Source organism: Tympanuchus pallidicinctus, unplaced genomic scaffold (assembly GCF_026119805.1).
Source record: "Tympanuchus pallidicinctus isolate F22 unplaced genomic scaffold, pur_lepc_1.0 scaffold40, whole genome shotgun sequence".
In the NCBI taxonomy this organism is placed as follows: domain Eukaryota; kingdom Metazoa; phylum Chordata; class Aves; order Galliformes; family Phasianidae; genus Tympanuchus; species Tympanuchus pallidicinctus.
Window position 1 is genome coordinate 648,782 of NW_026294759.1, and position 16,009 is coordinate 664,790.

The following is a 16,009-nucleotide window of genomic DNA, read 5'->3' on the forward strand; positions in this document are numbered from 1 at the left end:
GAAAGTTACTCACGGGTTAGTGGGGGATGCATCTGGCCCCTGCTGGCTCTTGTTCTCTCTCCTTTGTTCTGAATACGCTTTTGTTAGAAACACAACAGAAAAGTGCAAAATCATCTCTCGAGGCAAACGCTGCATAATAATTCTCCTTGTTTATTCTCCTCTTATCTCTGAAGAATTTGTTCTCCGGGCAAAACAGGAAGAAACATGAGAAGGGATTCGCAGCAATCCTTTGGAATTTGAATGCAGAACAAAGAGGGGTGGAAAGTAACTTAAGGAGAAAAAGAGGCAGGAAAGAACTTCGTGGAACATTCCCAGTTGACTAAATACTGAGAAGATATGACAAAGCAGCTAAGCTAAGGTGGAATTTATTTTGCCAGGAGCTTACTTGGACAGCAAGTGTAATGATGCTAAGTTGATCAGTTCCTGCCGATCAGTTCCTTTTCCCAGTAAGTCGTGGAGGCATGGATGATATAAATTTTTTTTTTTTTTTAGTACTCAGCTTCCTATGTCTTCTCATTGTATCTTCTGAGCCAAGACCTTGTGGATATGAAATGTGTTTGCCAGAGAGAACCATGCCTCTTGGTGCTCCACTGCTATACTCAAAAAGACAAAACAGGGTGCTTCTGGCTGGACCATTTTCCAGCTCCAACCCTTGTAATAAAATATGAATAGGCTTGCTTGTTGTTGAAGTTCTTTCTTAATGCTGAATAAGCATTCTCTGACAAAAACAGCTGGAGAATGTAGGTTACTTGGAAATGAAACATTATTTGGCATGCACCATTTTAGTTACGTAAGAGTTCCAAGCAAAAGAAATGAAGCTTCTCAAGTGTACAATGAGTCTTTCCCAATTCACATTGTTCTATGGCTAGGATACTAGTGTATCCTATTGTGGGGCACTCAGCATGAAGTTCTGCCTGGTCCTTTCCTTGAAAAACTGGCTGGCTGACAACTGGTAACCTGCAGTGAGCCTCCATCTTCATGCAATTAATACACTTACTCTCTACAACTACCTGAAAGCAGGTTGTAGTGAAGTGTGGGATCAGTCTCTTCTGCAGCCTAACTAGCGATAGGACTAAAGGGAATGGCCTCAAGTTGTATTCAGGAGTATTAGGATATTAGGAATAATTTATTCTCTGAAAGAGTGGTCAGGTGCTGGAACAAGCTGCCCAGGGAGGTGGTTGAATCACCATCCCTGGAGGTGTTCAAGAAACGTTAGATGTTATACTAGGGCAAATGGTTTAATGGGGAAATATTGGTGGTAGATGGACAGTTAGAATAGATGGAGGTCTTTTCCAACCTTGATGATTCTATTATTCTATGATTATATTCACATACATAAAACAACTACAACAACACATACACACACACACACAAAAAAACAACAAAGAAACAAAAACCTAATTCAACCTTATTAAGTAGATAGTTTTAATTGGTGCAGTATCAGGTATCTCTGCTAAGAAGGCCTTAAAATACTTTCCCAATAGCTACTCAAAGGATGATCTTCATAAAAACAATGTGGGAAGTAGATGTGTGTACTAGGAAAGAAACAAAAGTGTTATTTAAGAGGAACAGACTGTGATGCAAACTTCAAAGCTATGTATTTCAGTACTACCAGAATAACTGGAGGAAAACCAACTGAAATGGGAGAGTGGGGTATTTTCTCCTCATTTTTTAAGGAAATTTCTTTCTCAGTGATGTATTTTCAGCTTCTATCTCTTTTTTACTGCTGTTTACTCCATCAGCTCTATAAGGATAAGAAACCATCATTCAGTTTGTTCTGCATCTTGTATCAGAGATGTAATTTTCAGTCAAACTTGTATTGATTCTAAGTTGGACTAGAAGTTAAACATGTATTTAAACTAATTTAATCAAATTTTGTGATTAATGCAATCTTGAAATATGAATTTCCCAGCACTTGCAACTGAGTCATGTGAGCTAAGAAGAAAGTTGTGATGCAATTTGAGCAGATTTTTTTTTCTGTCCGGAGATTTCCTCTGAAATTTGGAAATGCTTAGACTCTCTTCAAATACAGCAACTTCACAGATTAGCCACTAATTGAATATTCAGAGCTATGCCAGAGATTGAGACATGTATGTAATCAGATTTAAGGTGGAGTTTGTTATGCATGCAATTAAGTGGAAAATAAGATAGGAACAAGAAAAATAAATGTGATTCAAGATCAGTCAGCGTTAGGGAACTAGGGCTAGATCTGGCAGCCCTGTAGAAGCAAGGCTCCACAGCTCCTCGATCCCAAATGCAACCAGGCCTATAATCCCAGTAGTGACACATACATGAAAAAATATATTTACCACATAAATACCTATGTATGTGACCCCCACACAGGCACAGCATTTACATGAGCAGAAGGGCAGTCTGACAATCTGGCATTTGACATGGAAGTGTATGTGAAGGAAATGAATTTCTCTACAAGGGAAAAACTGCACATGTTGACATTCATTAACCCTTGCTCAGTATTTATGGAAACTAAACAGTGGATGTGAGGACAGTGGATGGTACAATGGATGTGGTGACAGTGGATTACCTCCACTGGTACAGATTTTTACAAGCACAGCATGAAGGCTCTTTCTCATCACAGGTGAAAATGCATAGCTAATGGTGGTGACTATGTTGAAAAACTGTGTTTTGTAGCTGAGAATTTGCTCTATCCAACAGTGTTATTGTGCCCTTTGTGTCTGCTGGGAGTTTCCATGGAAAGAAACAGGAGGCATTACTTTTGGAGTAACATATCTACAGATACTCAGTCCATTCCTGAATCACAGTCTTCCCTTTTGTTGGCACCCAATCATTTGAGACCTGAAGCCTGCAGCCATCCACAGGCACGTAGGCTCCTCTGATCCACAGTCCTACTGCAGTGGCTGATACTCAGGCTTTCATGCACACACCCAAAATGGGGTGTTCATCACATAGGAAAAGAGTTAGAAATGAAATTTAGTGGCAAGTCAGGACAGACTGTGCAGGTGAGGCATAGAGAAAAGCACTGGTCAGCCACAGATGTAGATGGGACAAAACCTTATTTTCCCTTATTTCTCCACTTTGCCACACTTGTTCCTCCCCAAATGACGCAGACTATTCCCTTCTTCCACTTCTGATTCTTCCCCTTATTGTAAGCCCTGTGAAACGTGCGTCCCGTGCCGCAGTGCACATCCCCACGTCCCCATCCCGGCCTGAAAGGTGCTCCGACATCGCTCAGAGCTTTGGGTTTCACACCTGGACAATGGAGCAGCACCGGGAGTGGCCCAGTCAGGTGATATTTCCTCTGAGCCCCTAATTGCTTTTCCATATGCCATTTTGCCCCTCTGGGCATGTAGAGATAACACTTTGATGTGCTGATGGCTCCGGTAATGAGCCGAGGAGGATCTGGGCAGGGCTTTGTTGTATACCTCCTCCCGTTATTGTCTGTCCGTGCTCCTCTGTGGGAGTGCAGAGGATCTTTTATCATGTAACCTAAGAAAAAGGAACATGCAGACTTCCTTTTACACAACAGCTTTTCTTTTTTTTTTAACTTTTCCCCTGATGGCGACATGATTTCAGCAACACAAATAGGCCCGTGAAAGGAGTGAGGAAATTGTTACCCTTTGTGAACTATAAATTTTCAGTTATGTACCCATCTGTGATCAGGTGGCAAAGAAACAGTAACGTAGTAAGTAGTAGCGAACTTAAAACGTCCCTCAGATTCCTCGGAATCTGGTAACAAAAACGATGAGCAAACCCCAGATGATTTTCCATTGCAAGGAAATGACATCGTGACAACCTCCTCTGACTGCAACTTCATCCCTGCCCCAAGTCTGAGCTGCTGCCATTCCCAAAATGTTCACAAGAATTCAGTGAAGATGACTGTTGTTTGACAATATTTTTGTCTGGAATTGGAAGTACAGCTCTTCGTTGCTCTCCTGGTAGAAACATGGCAATTTTTTTTCTTAATTTAAATTTAAATTTTATTTTTTACCTGAAGGATGGGCTGCAAATGAATTTATAATACAGGAGCCAGGTTGATTGGAAAGTGTGCTAGTATGGGACTAAGTGCAGCTGCAAAGACACACCCCTGAATTATAAGCCATCGCTTACAGCTTTTTTATATATATATATATATATATATATATCTTTAAGCAAAACAAGTAGCGAACAAAAACCACACCCAAGCATCCAGAAGTCTCCTCCAGAAAGTACGAGTTAGGAATTAGCACCCAGCGCTTTTGCCCATGTGCGCTCGTTACCGTGTCCAAGCATTTTTAACTACAGCTTCAAAACAACGTTCTCCACGCAATCCACTGGCGTGTACTACCATCAGCTGATATCTGCGCAGCATCAAACCTGCAGAGAACTGCAGGAGCTGCCCCGCACCCTCACAAATTTTTCCTGCAGCCGAACAGCATCAACAACCGGCTGCGCATCCCGAACCACTTCGGCGCACGGCAACCGAGGGGCGGCACCGGCCGCCGCGGCCACTCCTCCCCCGGCTCCTCCTCTGTCCCACTCCCAGAACTGAGCCCATAAACCCCCTCCCCTCCCCCCCGGGGGGCTGTTGGATGCGCTGTCACGCAGACGCCGCAACGGTGCGTGCGCGTGGGCGGAGTAGCTGTGGGGTTCAGTTAGGCTGAGTGCGAGCGCTGGAGCGGTTCGTTGCGGGAGATGGCTGACAAGAAGGTGAGGAGTTGCGGGCGGTCTTCTCGTCAGAATTGATGCAGAGCTGGAGCCGCTGCCCCGGAGTGCTGGGGGCCCTCGGCGGGAGCGGGAGGGATCTGGTCGCGGCTGGCGGCCGGTCGCCGTTCATCGCCGTATCGTCGCCCGCCGCCATCGGGTTGCGAACGAGGAGAGATGTGGTGGCGGGGCTGGCAGGCCGCGGTTCTCGGCTGGCGGCTCGGCGAGATTCTGTATGTCACGAAAGGACGGGGAGCTTATCTGGCAATGTTTGTGCAGGCCGCGGGGTTGATCCGTTGGTGCGTGTTACCGGCTGCCCGCGTGACGCCGTCTATATTTAATTCGCTTCGATCACGACGTGTCTTTTGTTGGCTGGGTAGTGGTCATCTGTCCCAGAGTTAATAGCAGCGGATTCGTGATACTTAAATGTTTTGTTGGGAGCTTTAAAACTGTCCCTCGATTTCCAGAAGAAAATAGAGCCAAGCCCTTTCCCTGTTCTATTATAGAGAACGGGGTGCGCTCGGCCACGATGATCTGTGCAGCCGTGGGCTGCGGTGAGTTTAGGCGCATCCAGAGAGAGAAGCGGCTATCCTGGAGCAGGATATCGAGAGATTTCTCTCGGCGAGAAGGGGGCAGTGTTAGTGAGCCTCGTGCTCTCGTCTCCATGTTAACGGGACGTGAGGGGAGTGTGAGAAGCTGAGATAAAAGGAGGGAGAGAGAAACGACGAAAGTCACTCGGAGTGTGGCAGAGGCATCTCATGCTGGATTTAAAAAATTGTGCTACTCTGAGGTTGCTATTAATGAAGGAGAGGGGTGCTGAAGGAGCGGCTGGGTCAGGCCATGTGATATGGTATGAGTCTGGATGGGAGTTGAATAACTGTCGATAGTCAGGAGAATGGAGCATGAAAGGTGGTGAGAAACAACTGATCTTATTATAATTTGACTCTGTATAGACCATATAGGCAAGAGGTGCTCACAAAGCAAGTGTCCTATAATTCCTGCTGTGTCCAGAGGAAAAGGGTCAACTATGACTACTACAAGCAGGGCCTTGAGAGGAAGGATGCTCTTATGTCAGTTACTGTGTTGGAAGTGTGGACAGGTGAACTTTGATCTCAGCTTTGGTATACCTGCTAAGGGGAATAAGGCCTGGAGTCTTGAAAGGGCTTAGATGTCTTAATTGGTGTCTAGGTGCTTTGGAAGATTGGTTCTGTGCCAGAACTTCTTGCACCAAAAAGAGAATGGTCACAGGATGGCAGATAGAAGGCAAACCTTGTTCAGCTGTGAATAATAGCATGAGAATCATCTGCTCGATGCAGGAATATTGGAATATATCCCTTTCCTCCAGCATTAACCTTAGCAGGAAGAGACCTTAACATGAGATATTTAAATGATGTAGCCGAGGGAAACCATGCATTAATTTGCTTTTTTACTGAGGCTTAACTGGTAGCTTTGTGGGGGGTGTACTGGCCAGAGGCACTTACATGCCTGGAAGTGTGGTACAGATAGCATGAATACTGACAGGTTTCTGAAGTCAGCTGGAAAATGAGAGACTGGAGGTGCTGTGACAGCAGGCCCCATGGACTACTTCAAACTCCTCTGCCAGCCTTAGGAGAATAATTGAAAAGCCTTGTAGTTCTTGAAAGCTTTCAATTGCTCCTACAACCAAAACATGGTATTTCCAAATAATGCCCTGGAAGTATTGGCTGTGTAAGTTCTAACTCCAGAGTCACTTGCTCCCTCCTGCCTCCTTAACAGCTGGGTTAAGCTGTTTTTAAGCTGCAAACTTAAAAACAAAACAAAACAAAAAACCAAACAAAAAAAAACAGCCAACAACAACAAAAAAACCTGGAAAATATCAGATGCTTTTCTCTGACAGTTAAGTTTCTCAGTCTTTGGGACTTTTGCAGAGTGGAGCTGCTTCCTCAGTGGCTTTGAGTGTTGGATAGTTATTAAATTAAAAAACAAACAAACAAAAAAAAAACAAAGAACAAAAAAAAAAACCCCAAACATATAGAGAGATTCATATGTACTCAAATTCCAGGAGCTGTGCTTTGTTTTGAATATTCACTGTTGACTCAGTGGCAAGAAAAATAAATGAGGAATGCTGGCAGCACAGCCTTTTCTGTGAGGGAAGCTGCTGTGCCAGCTTTAGGGGCAGAGCTGGGGACTTCTAGCTTGGGAAAAGCAGATCTGCTGCTGAAGTGTGCAAACTTTAACTGTTAGAAGTGACTGCCAGTGTAGCCCTTATGTAGATTTGAGAAGCATTAGCAATATTATATCCATATCCCACTTATTTTTGGGACTTCCTCAGTTGGAATGAGGAAGAGTAAAGACCCTTGTTTCATTACATGTCAGAGATCAGCAGAGCTTTTTTACAAAGCAGATCAACCTAAAATAACAGCTGCTGATGGAGCTGGTGTGTTCATTACTAATGAGCTGGAAGAAGTCAAATGTCATGATGTATAGATGTAGGACCTGGCAGGCTCTCCTTCTAATCACAGAACTGTTACTGTTCAGTTGCACCTGTTTCCAGACTCTGTTGTTGGTACTTACCCTCACTGGATACAAGCATGTTCCTTTACCTTTTTGCTCTTCATTGAAATTGGCCCAGCTGTGTCTTCTATTTATGCTGAAGAGAAACTCAAGTTATGAACTACCAATTAACCAAACAATTGCATTCTTTTTTTTTTTTTTTAAATTCAGAAAATCACTGCATCCCTTATCTATGCTGTTACTGTTGCTGCCATTGGATCTCTCCAGTTTGGATACAACACTGGTGTCATTAATGCTCCTGAAAAGGTGAGAGGAAGAATGCGTTTGGGAAGAAAATGTGTGTAAATGTGCTAGGGAGGAAAAAAAAAATAGCATAGGAAGGAAAGAGGAGTTGACAGGCAGCTAATAGTTTAGTTGTGGTGTTTGAATTAAAGGAAAGAGGACATTCAAATGACATGAAATTTACTGGCGAGGAGAGAGATCAGATTGTAATCTGGAGTGCAGAGTTTTGCTGAAAGGAAGGGGTCCATCTGCCATTTCCTGGAATGCCACCAAATTCAGGGGTTGTCATTTTATTTTTAGTAGTTTTGATCTTTCCCCTTCTCCTTTAGGACACAAGAGGAGAGGAAACACAATTCAGTTATTTCTGCCAGGTGCTACTCTGCTCCAAACTCTTACAAATTGAGTAAGAACGTGCTTCTGGCCTGTTGCATCAGGTCAGGAGATGAGGCAGGATATTGAGTCAGAGTGAAACAGCTGGGGCAGAGAACGCATGTAGAGAGCAGTGCACAGATAAGCTGAGAGGGTTGGTAGGGATTACTGTTCCTTTAGTTTCTCTAAGGGCCTCTGGCTTGTTCATTTATTTATTTGTGTTAAGTGTCAATTCAGTGTTTGTAAAAGACAAATCATGCTTATACCATCAGAAAAAAGAAGAAAATGAGAAATGTGTTTTTCTTGTAATTGATGGTTCTTTCTCGGGAACTGAGTCACCATTACCACATCCACCCACCTCCAGGAATAGATGTCACATCACATCCTGGGGGGTAGGGTCCTTCCTAGCTAATGTCCTGCTGCCATCTGCTGGGAGCTGGCATTCTGAGGCCATATTCCCTTCAGTTCTTGCAGTGTTCCCTTCGTTAGAGAGGATACCTCAGATTGAAACACAGCCCTGTTAATGTTGCATCTCACTTTGTCCCAAAGAACAGTGAAGAATTGTTTTGCATAATGCTTCTGCTTTCAGGCTTAACTTGGAGGAACTTCATATGTTTCTTGAACTATTTTCGTTGCAGAGAGCCCTTCTCTATTGCTAGATTTCTGGTGTTGCCAGAAATGTTCCTCTCTGTTCTCTGGCTGTTTTTCTTATTCTCTTTCACTCCCATCTCATGCCTGAAACATCAGCAGTGACCCTGATCATCTGAAAACATTCAGAAGATAAGCCCACTTTCCTTAATTATGCCAGCTCTATGTGAAGCAATCCATTTCTTATCATTCTACGACCAGTCTCTGAACTTCTTGGTGAAACTTTTATTCCTCTTTCATCACTCTGATCTCTTCCTTGTATAACCTACTGCTTTCTACTGAATTCTTAATGTCTATTTTTGCTGCATAACTCCTTGAAAATAGACCATCCCAAATTTTTTTCCTAAATTCCTCTCCCATGGGGTTGGAAACCTTCCTTATCTATTTGGGTTTCTCTTGCAGATTATCCAGGCCTTCTTCAACAGAACTTTATCTCAGCGGAGTGGGAAGGCTATCTCCCCAGAGCTTCTTACCTCACTATGGTCCCTTTCTGTGGCAATCTTCTCAGTAGGAGGTATGATTGGCTCCTTCTCAGTCAGCCTTTTCGTCAATCGATTTGGCAGGTAAGTTGGGAAGAAAATACAAGTTATTAGTGAATTTATGCTCTGCAGTAGAATTTTGGGAGGAAGAGGGCAGAGATGAGAACTGTTGCAGGCCAAGGCTGAAGCTGAATAGGAAATACAGTTCTCTCCCTGCTCCCAAGATAAGAGTCATGGATAGCTTTATCTTTCTCCTTATGGTTTTCTTGCTCTGTTACTAGTTAAAGCTCAGCCTTGGTATTTCTGTCTTGGCAGGAGAAACTCCATGCTGCTGGTGAACATCTTGGCTTTTGTTGGGGGTGCTCTCATGGCCTTATCCAAGCTTGCAAAGGCAGTGGAGATGCTGATAATTGGGCGCTTCATTATTGGCCTTTTCTGTGGTCTGTGCACTGGCTTTGTTCCCATGTACATCAGTGAGGTCTCACCCACCAGCCTTCGTGGAGCCTTTGGAACCCTCAACCAGCTGGGCATAGTTGTAGGCATCCTGGTGGCCCAGGTAGGCTTGACAGACTTCTACTTGGAGGAAAAGGGTATGTGAGGAAAGGCTTTGTGGACTTGATCTTGTGAAGTTGTCTGACTTTGTCATTAGGAGCAGTATCTTGTCCTCTCATACTCTATTTCAACAACTTTATTTCTCTCAAATTCTTGGTGTAGATTTTTGGCCTCAAGGAGATAATGGGAACTGAAGCACTTTGGCCACTGCTGTTGGGGTTCACGATTCTCCCAGCAGTTCTGCAGTGTGTGGCTCTTCTTTTCTGCCCTGAGAGTCCCCGTTTCCTGTTGATCAACAAGATGGAGGAAGAGAAAGCACAAACAGGTAAGAACTTCTCTCTGAAGGGGCAGGACTGTATTTTGATTCCCTGCTCTGAGCTTGAGTGGAAAGCTGAGATTGTCTATAGAATCTGCGGTAGACAAGAATGTGAATCCCAGAGGATACTAACCTTTCCCTCCCATCTTTTAAATTGTACCAGTGTCAAGAGTTGAGAAACCTGTAATCCTGATGAACTCCTGGTGGGATTAAGAAGCTAGGAGTGGCACCTGGCCAGGTGGGATGTGGCAGTACCAGCTGCTGCAAATATCAGCTTCACCTAAAGCAAATTTAACAATGGATTAGGAGGGATCTACTCCTACCACAGAGGCCTGGAATCGTCTCTGGCAAGAATTAGGGATCAAATGCAAGTTCAGAGCACAAGTAACATGAAGAGTGTCTAGGGTCTGAGTTTGGTTTCCATGGTGATCACAGCTCCCTGGACTGTGAGTTGAAAAGATGAGCAAAATCTGCACGTAGGGACTCTGTCTTTGCAGCAGAGCGGGACCAAGCACAGGCTTGTATATGGTTCTGTCTTCCCAATGTGCTTTCCCTCAAATAGCAGAATGGTCTGGGGGAACTTACTGGTTCCCCTGTGCTGAGGTGTGGACTCTGTTTCCAGAACTCGTGGGAATGTTTCATGTTATGCTTTTGGATTCTTTCCTGCAGTTCTCCAGAAGCTTCGTGGTACACAAGATGTATCTCAAGACATCTTGGAAATGAAAGAAGAGAGTGCTAAAATGTCTCAGGAAAAGAAAGCAACTATCCCAGAGCTCTTCCGCTCTCCAAACTATCGTCAAGCCATTATCATTTCTATCATGCTACAGCTCTCTCAGCAGCTCTCAGGCATCAATGCTGTGAGTTACCTTTGTCATGTCTATTGGGCTTCTGGGTGTACTTGTGCTTCAAGGTAGCTGCTTGCTGTTTGACTTGCTGCTTGCTGTCTTTCAAAGACATCTTTTGTCTGGAAAACATTTCTTTGTGATAGTGTAGAAGGTTGCGAAGATGAAGATGACAATCATTTTGGCCTTTATGTGTCCTGCACATACCCTGGCAGGACGTTAGATATGCATCAAGCAAATGGAACGTGACTGGAATTGTGCTGTTGATTGCTTTCACACTGCTGAGTGCTTGTTAGGATTGTGCCATTAAGTATGGAATGAGGAACATGCTTTCAAACTCTAAGACTGCAATGGTATCCAACTTTTTGCTTCTCTTCCTAGGTATTCTATTATTCTACAGGGATTTTTGAAAGAGCTGGTATCAGACAGCCTGTGTATGCCACCATTGGAGCTGGTGTGGTAAACACAGTCTTCACTGTTGTATCCGTAAGTAGAACAAGGCCTTCTCGTGAGAAAAGTTGCTTGTCTGCAGGTGATCTTTTGAGAGATATGACTGAAGACAGGTAGTTGTGCTGTGGTAAAGCAGTAGTTGATTACTGGACTACAAGAGCAAAGAAAAGAATGCATTAAAAGTATTGTGGGAAAAGTGAACATATTTTAAGAGGGGAAAAAAATGAAGTAAAGGATGAACGTAAAAGTGTTGGTGGAGGTAGAAGATGAGGGAAGGCAGTAAGAAGAGAAATACTTGTACTGAAGTGCAACTTGATGACTTAACGTTGAGGAATACAGGAAGATGCGAAAGAGGTGCAGTGCATGCTAACTGAGGGAGCCTCTTCTGCTTTTGCTACTTAATTTAATTCTTTGTGTTTTCAGCTGTTCCTGGTAGAGCGTGCAGGGCGCAGGACCCTCCATTTAGTTGGTTTGGGTGGCATGGCTGTGTGTGCTGCTGTTATGACTATTGCTTTGGCTCTGAAGGTGAGTAATTTGTTTTATCCAGACTGACCCTAGTAGGGGATCTATAAGACTAGTTGTAGAGGGCTGACTTTCAGAGCAAGACATTTATAGCTGGGGCAAGGGCTTATCATGGGCTGTGGCTAGAAGTGCAGTTTCTTTATGGCAGGAGCTGTGCTATAGCATTAACAGTGCAACTAAGAATGATGTGCTGTGTCATGTTTGCTTTACAAATTGCAGTTAATTGTATCTTATTTCCTTGCAGGATGCTGTGGTGTGGATCAGATATATCAGCATTGTTGCCACTTTTGGCTTTGTGGCCCTTTTTGAGATTGGCCCTGGACCTATCCCTTGGTTCATTGTGGCAGAACTTTTCAGTCAAGGCCCACGGCCTGCAGCCATGGCAGTGGCTGGTTGTTCTAACTGGACCTCTAATTTCTTAGTGGGAATGCTATTCCCCTATGCTGAGGTAAGGACTCAGTTTGCAGAACGCTTCAAGAGAGCTGCAGCATTGTCATGGGTATCCAGATTGGCTGTAGAATTTTTGGTGTTAGCAGCCTGATCTTGTTGAATTTTGGCTCTGCTTTGGGCAGATGGCTGAATCCCTTGAGGGGTCCCCAAGTCTGTATTCTGATTGTTATTGAAGATTAGAGTGTTGTAGCTAGTCTTATGTTCTGCTTTGTTACTTTTTGTAGTCTAAAGCCATTTTAATACATTTAAACTTTTCCTTTAAAAGCCTTAGTTCTGGACAACCAGAACCAGTATTAAATCACTTCAGAAGTCCACAGAAATGTGGTACTTTGAAAAAGATCTTTGTGTTGAGGACAAGTCAATGAGGGCGTTGCAGGAGAAGGAAATGACTTCACTTCTAATTTTTATTTATTTATTTATTTATTTATTTATTTATTTATTTATTTATTTCAAATTAAAACCTGTTTTTATTCTTACTGCAGAAATTATGTGGCCCCTATGTCTTCCTTATCTTCCTTGTTTTCCTGCTCATCTTCTTCATCTTCACATACTTCAAAGTGCCAGAGACCAAGGGCAGGACTTTTGAAGACATCTCCAGGGGCTTTGAAGGACAAGCAGAAACATGCTCCCCATCCTCGCCACCTGTCGAGAAGAATCCTGTGGTGGAGATGAACAGCATAGAACCTGAGAAAGAAGTTGCCTAAGATTCATGACGCACCCTTTCTTTTGACTCTTACGTATTCATAGAGTCATTAAAGGAATGAGCAAAGAAATTACGAGAACTGGAACAATTTATTTCTCTAACTGCTGCTATTTTCTTCTCTGTATTCCTCTATACTTCTCGTTCCCCCTATTCTGCTAGGCTTACCAGCGTTAAGCAAATCTGATATATAGGCCATTTTAATTTTCTTAAATACTGGAAGGTACTTGGCACTCTAGCAAAAATAATCTTGTTCTTTGCCACAAACATCAGGTGAACATGTTGGTAATAATGTTACTTTTCTCACCTGTAATTGCTACTTGGAAGTAACATAATTATTTATGCAGTGACTGTAATGTAATTTAAATACTATTTTTGTAGTGAGTTAAAGTTGCCCACTAAATAAGTCCCCTGCCCTTCATGTCTACTCTGTGTGGGTGTATGTGTGAGCGTGTACGTGCAGTGTTACACTGGAATTTAGAAGCCTACTAAAAAGCCATCTCCTTGCTTTTTCCTTTCCAGTGTGCACTTTTTTTCAGCCTCAGGAAAAGGGGGACCAAGTTGCATGCCTATTTTTTTTCTTTTATTTTTTTGTATAGACAAACAGAACTTACTTTTACTTAAGTTTATTTATTTGTATGTCACCTTGTAAATATTTATTTTTTTAATAGTGTACAAAAATGTACAGATAATGAAGTTGAAGATGTTTGACTTTGTTATTCTAACAGAAGATGCTGTAGACTTGAGGTGCAATAAAACTGTAGAGAAGGAATACTGTACTGAAGAGTAAGTTGGGTGTTTTGCATGGTAGAACAGAGCCAATTGTGCACGTCACCTTTTAAAGTTAATTCTGCCCTTTGAAAAGTAATTCAAGTAACTGAATGCGGATGAGAAACAGTATGTATGTCCACCAAAATTCATATGCGATTTAGATATTTTGAGTGGTGACTTTAAATATTGCTTTAAAGTATTTGGAAAGTGATATTGCAGCAAAGAGGTGTTATTATTTTACATTTTCAGTAACAGTTCAGCATTGTTCAAGATGATTAATGGTATTGACTGCAAACCAGAACTTGACTTTTGCCTTCTCTTGACTTTTTGGCCTCTGCTTTATTCTAGTAGGCCAGGAAGTTTGATGCTTGCAGGTAGTTACTTAAGGTGCATGGGTCTAAAAGTTGTTTTCCAAAGCTGTTAAATAATTATTTATAAATATTGGAGGCAAAACGGACCATTTATCTACCAGGGTCATGCCATGGCACATGTACATACATAGAGATGCAGAATTAGGGACTAGAGCTACTGGAATATGCTAGTTTAGCAGCTTGAAAAATTCAGTCTATAGTTGGTTGTAGGCCAAATATTTTTGTTCTGTGACCTCTCTGGAAGAGGCAGTGTCCAGCATTGTTCATTGTTCTGTGCAAATCTGTAGTATTACCTCTGTTAGACACAGGGGGTATTACATAGGTAATGCTCTCTCCTCTTTCTCATTGCTAGGTAATCAAAAGTGTGTGTATATTTACCCACAGTTATTGAGCTAAGTATAAGCAATCAGTTCAGTTTAGGAAGAGAGGAAAAAGTAATATATTTTGGGGACTGTTGCTTCCTCTGACTATAGTGCTCTGAGTTTTGGCCTGTATAAGCTAGGAAAAGTAGTGGAGGGGAGTGGGTAGACTCATTATCGTAGGTCTACATTCTGCTTTTTTGTCTTAATCAAACTCAGGTCTACCTGTAAACTCACACCAGAGTTCATTACTAGGCATCTTTTATAAGAAACAGATTTGCAGCAGGTTAGATGAGTAGAAGAAAGAAGGGCCCCGAATGAGAGAAATGACAGCAAAATTGGTAATAGAACACATAACCCAAGTTTTCTTCAACTTGCTATGAAACTATGTTTTCAGGATTGTCCCTTTAGTTCTAGAGTTGTCTTTAGCATTTTTTTTAATAACTAGTGATGAGACTTTTTTTTTTTTTTCTAACCTTCCCTAATGAGAAAGAGTTAGAGAGATCAATAAGATTTGCCTCTGTGAAATACTTGCTGTGATGTTGTTTGAAGTACTTCCATCTTTGCACAATATAGTCCTATTGCATCCAAATTTCCCCTGCTTTCCATCAGGCTTCTCTAGGAGATATTTATTCCGAGAGGTATTAATAAGACTACTTCACTCCTGACTTTTGTATTTTGCCCATTTATACAGTTTGTGCCCTTTGCAGGAAAATGTCCTCTGTATGGACATCTGCTGTCCAAGGAAATTTCTCCCACAGCTGTGTATTCTATACTTTGCTTACAGAAGTGTGTTGGCTTGGATCAAAATGTACAGGTCTTTCTCATATGGTATCTTTTGTTATTGTGTAATAGCATTGTGGATATTTCTGATGGGTTTTATAAGCTTATTGTGATTTGTTTCATGTTTTTAAAATAAAGATTACAGGTCTAATTAATAACTGCCATGGGTTTTATCTTAACAATATAGTTCATAGGTGTCCAACCTTTTGGCTTGCCTGGGACCTACCGAGTGAAGAATTGTTTTGGACTACATATAAAATACATAATATAGTTACTGCATGTAAGTAATAACTTATGCACAAAAACAAAACTAGTGAAGTATTTGACCTTGTTTTTTGCAAAACTAATGCATCAATCTGTTTTGGCAGTGGTGGCAAACTTGGTGAGTTCTCAAGGTGATTATCAGAGATTTTTGAAATTTTACTTCACTTGTACTTAACTGTTGAAAATAGTTGTTTACAGATGTGCATACTGCCCAAAAATTGAAGACATGAATAAGGTGTGACTATGAATTGAGAGAGATTTTTCTGTTAAGATAGGTCTGGAAATCTACTTAAAAGGAGGGATCAGGTTTTTCTTTGAGTTGAATATCTGATTGCAACAGTAAATTCCATTTGAGAGTTCACAGGTACCATGTCTGTCAACTGAAAATGGAGTTGCAGATATACAAAATGATTTTTTTTTTTTTTTTTTTAGCAGTCTTGAAAACTTCAATTCCTTTATCAATAGAAAGGAGAGCTGCTTGCTTGTTGTTCAGAGGACAGGTTAGTCAGTGTATCAACATGCATAAAATGATTTGCCATAATTTGAGTTGGCACTGCACTCTTCCTATGTGCTTACTTCAGTCCAGATAGTGCCAATTGCACACTGATATTTGCTTCCTGCTGAGTAATAGGTGCATGCTCAGGGCTGGACCTGGCTGGTTGGTGAGGAAGAACTGTTGCCACAATGGTGTGGGGCAAA

At 42.1% G+C, this 16,009-nt stretch overlaps 1 protein-coding gene across 1 annotated transcript; it reads left to right on the forward strand.

Annotated features, from left to right (window-relative positions):
- The first annotated feature begins 4,516 nt into the window (after positions 1 to 4,516).
- SLC2A3 (solute carrier family 2 member 3) lies at positions 4,517 to 15,204 on the forward strand. Its single transcript, XM_052701705.1, has 10 exons — positions 4,517 to 4,665; positions 7,363 to 7,458; positions 8,854 to 9,014; positions 9,246 to 9,486; positions 9,645 to 9,807; positions 10,468 to 10,655; positions 11,022 to 11,126; positions 11,514 to 11,615; positions 11,857 to 12,060; positions 12,545 to 15,204. Exons 1-10 carry the CDS (start codon positions 4,651 to 4,653, stop codon positions 12,764 to 12,766), a joined length of 1,497 nt encoding a protein of 498 aa, XP_052557665.1. The 5' UTR covers positions 4,517 to 4,650; the 3' UTR covers positions 12,767 to 15,204.
- Positions 15,205 to 16,009: the final 805 nt, after the last annotated feature.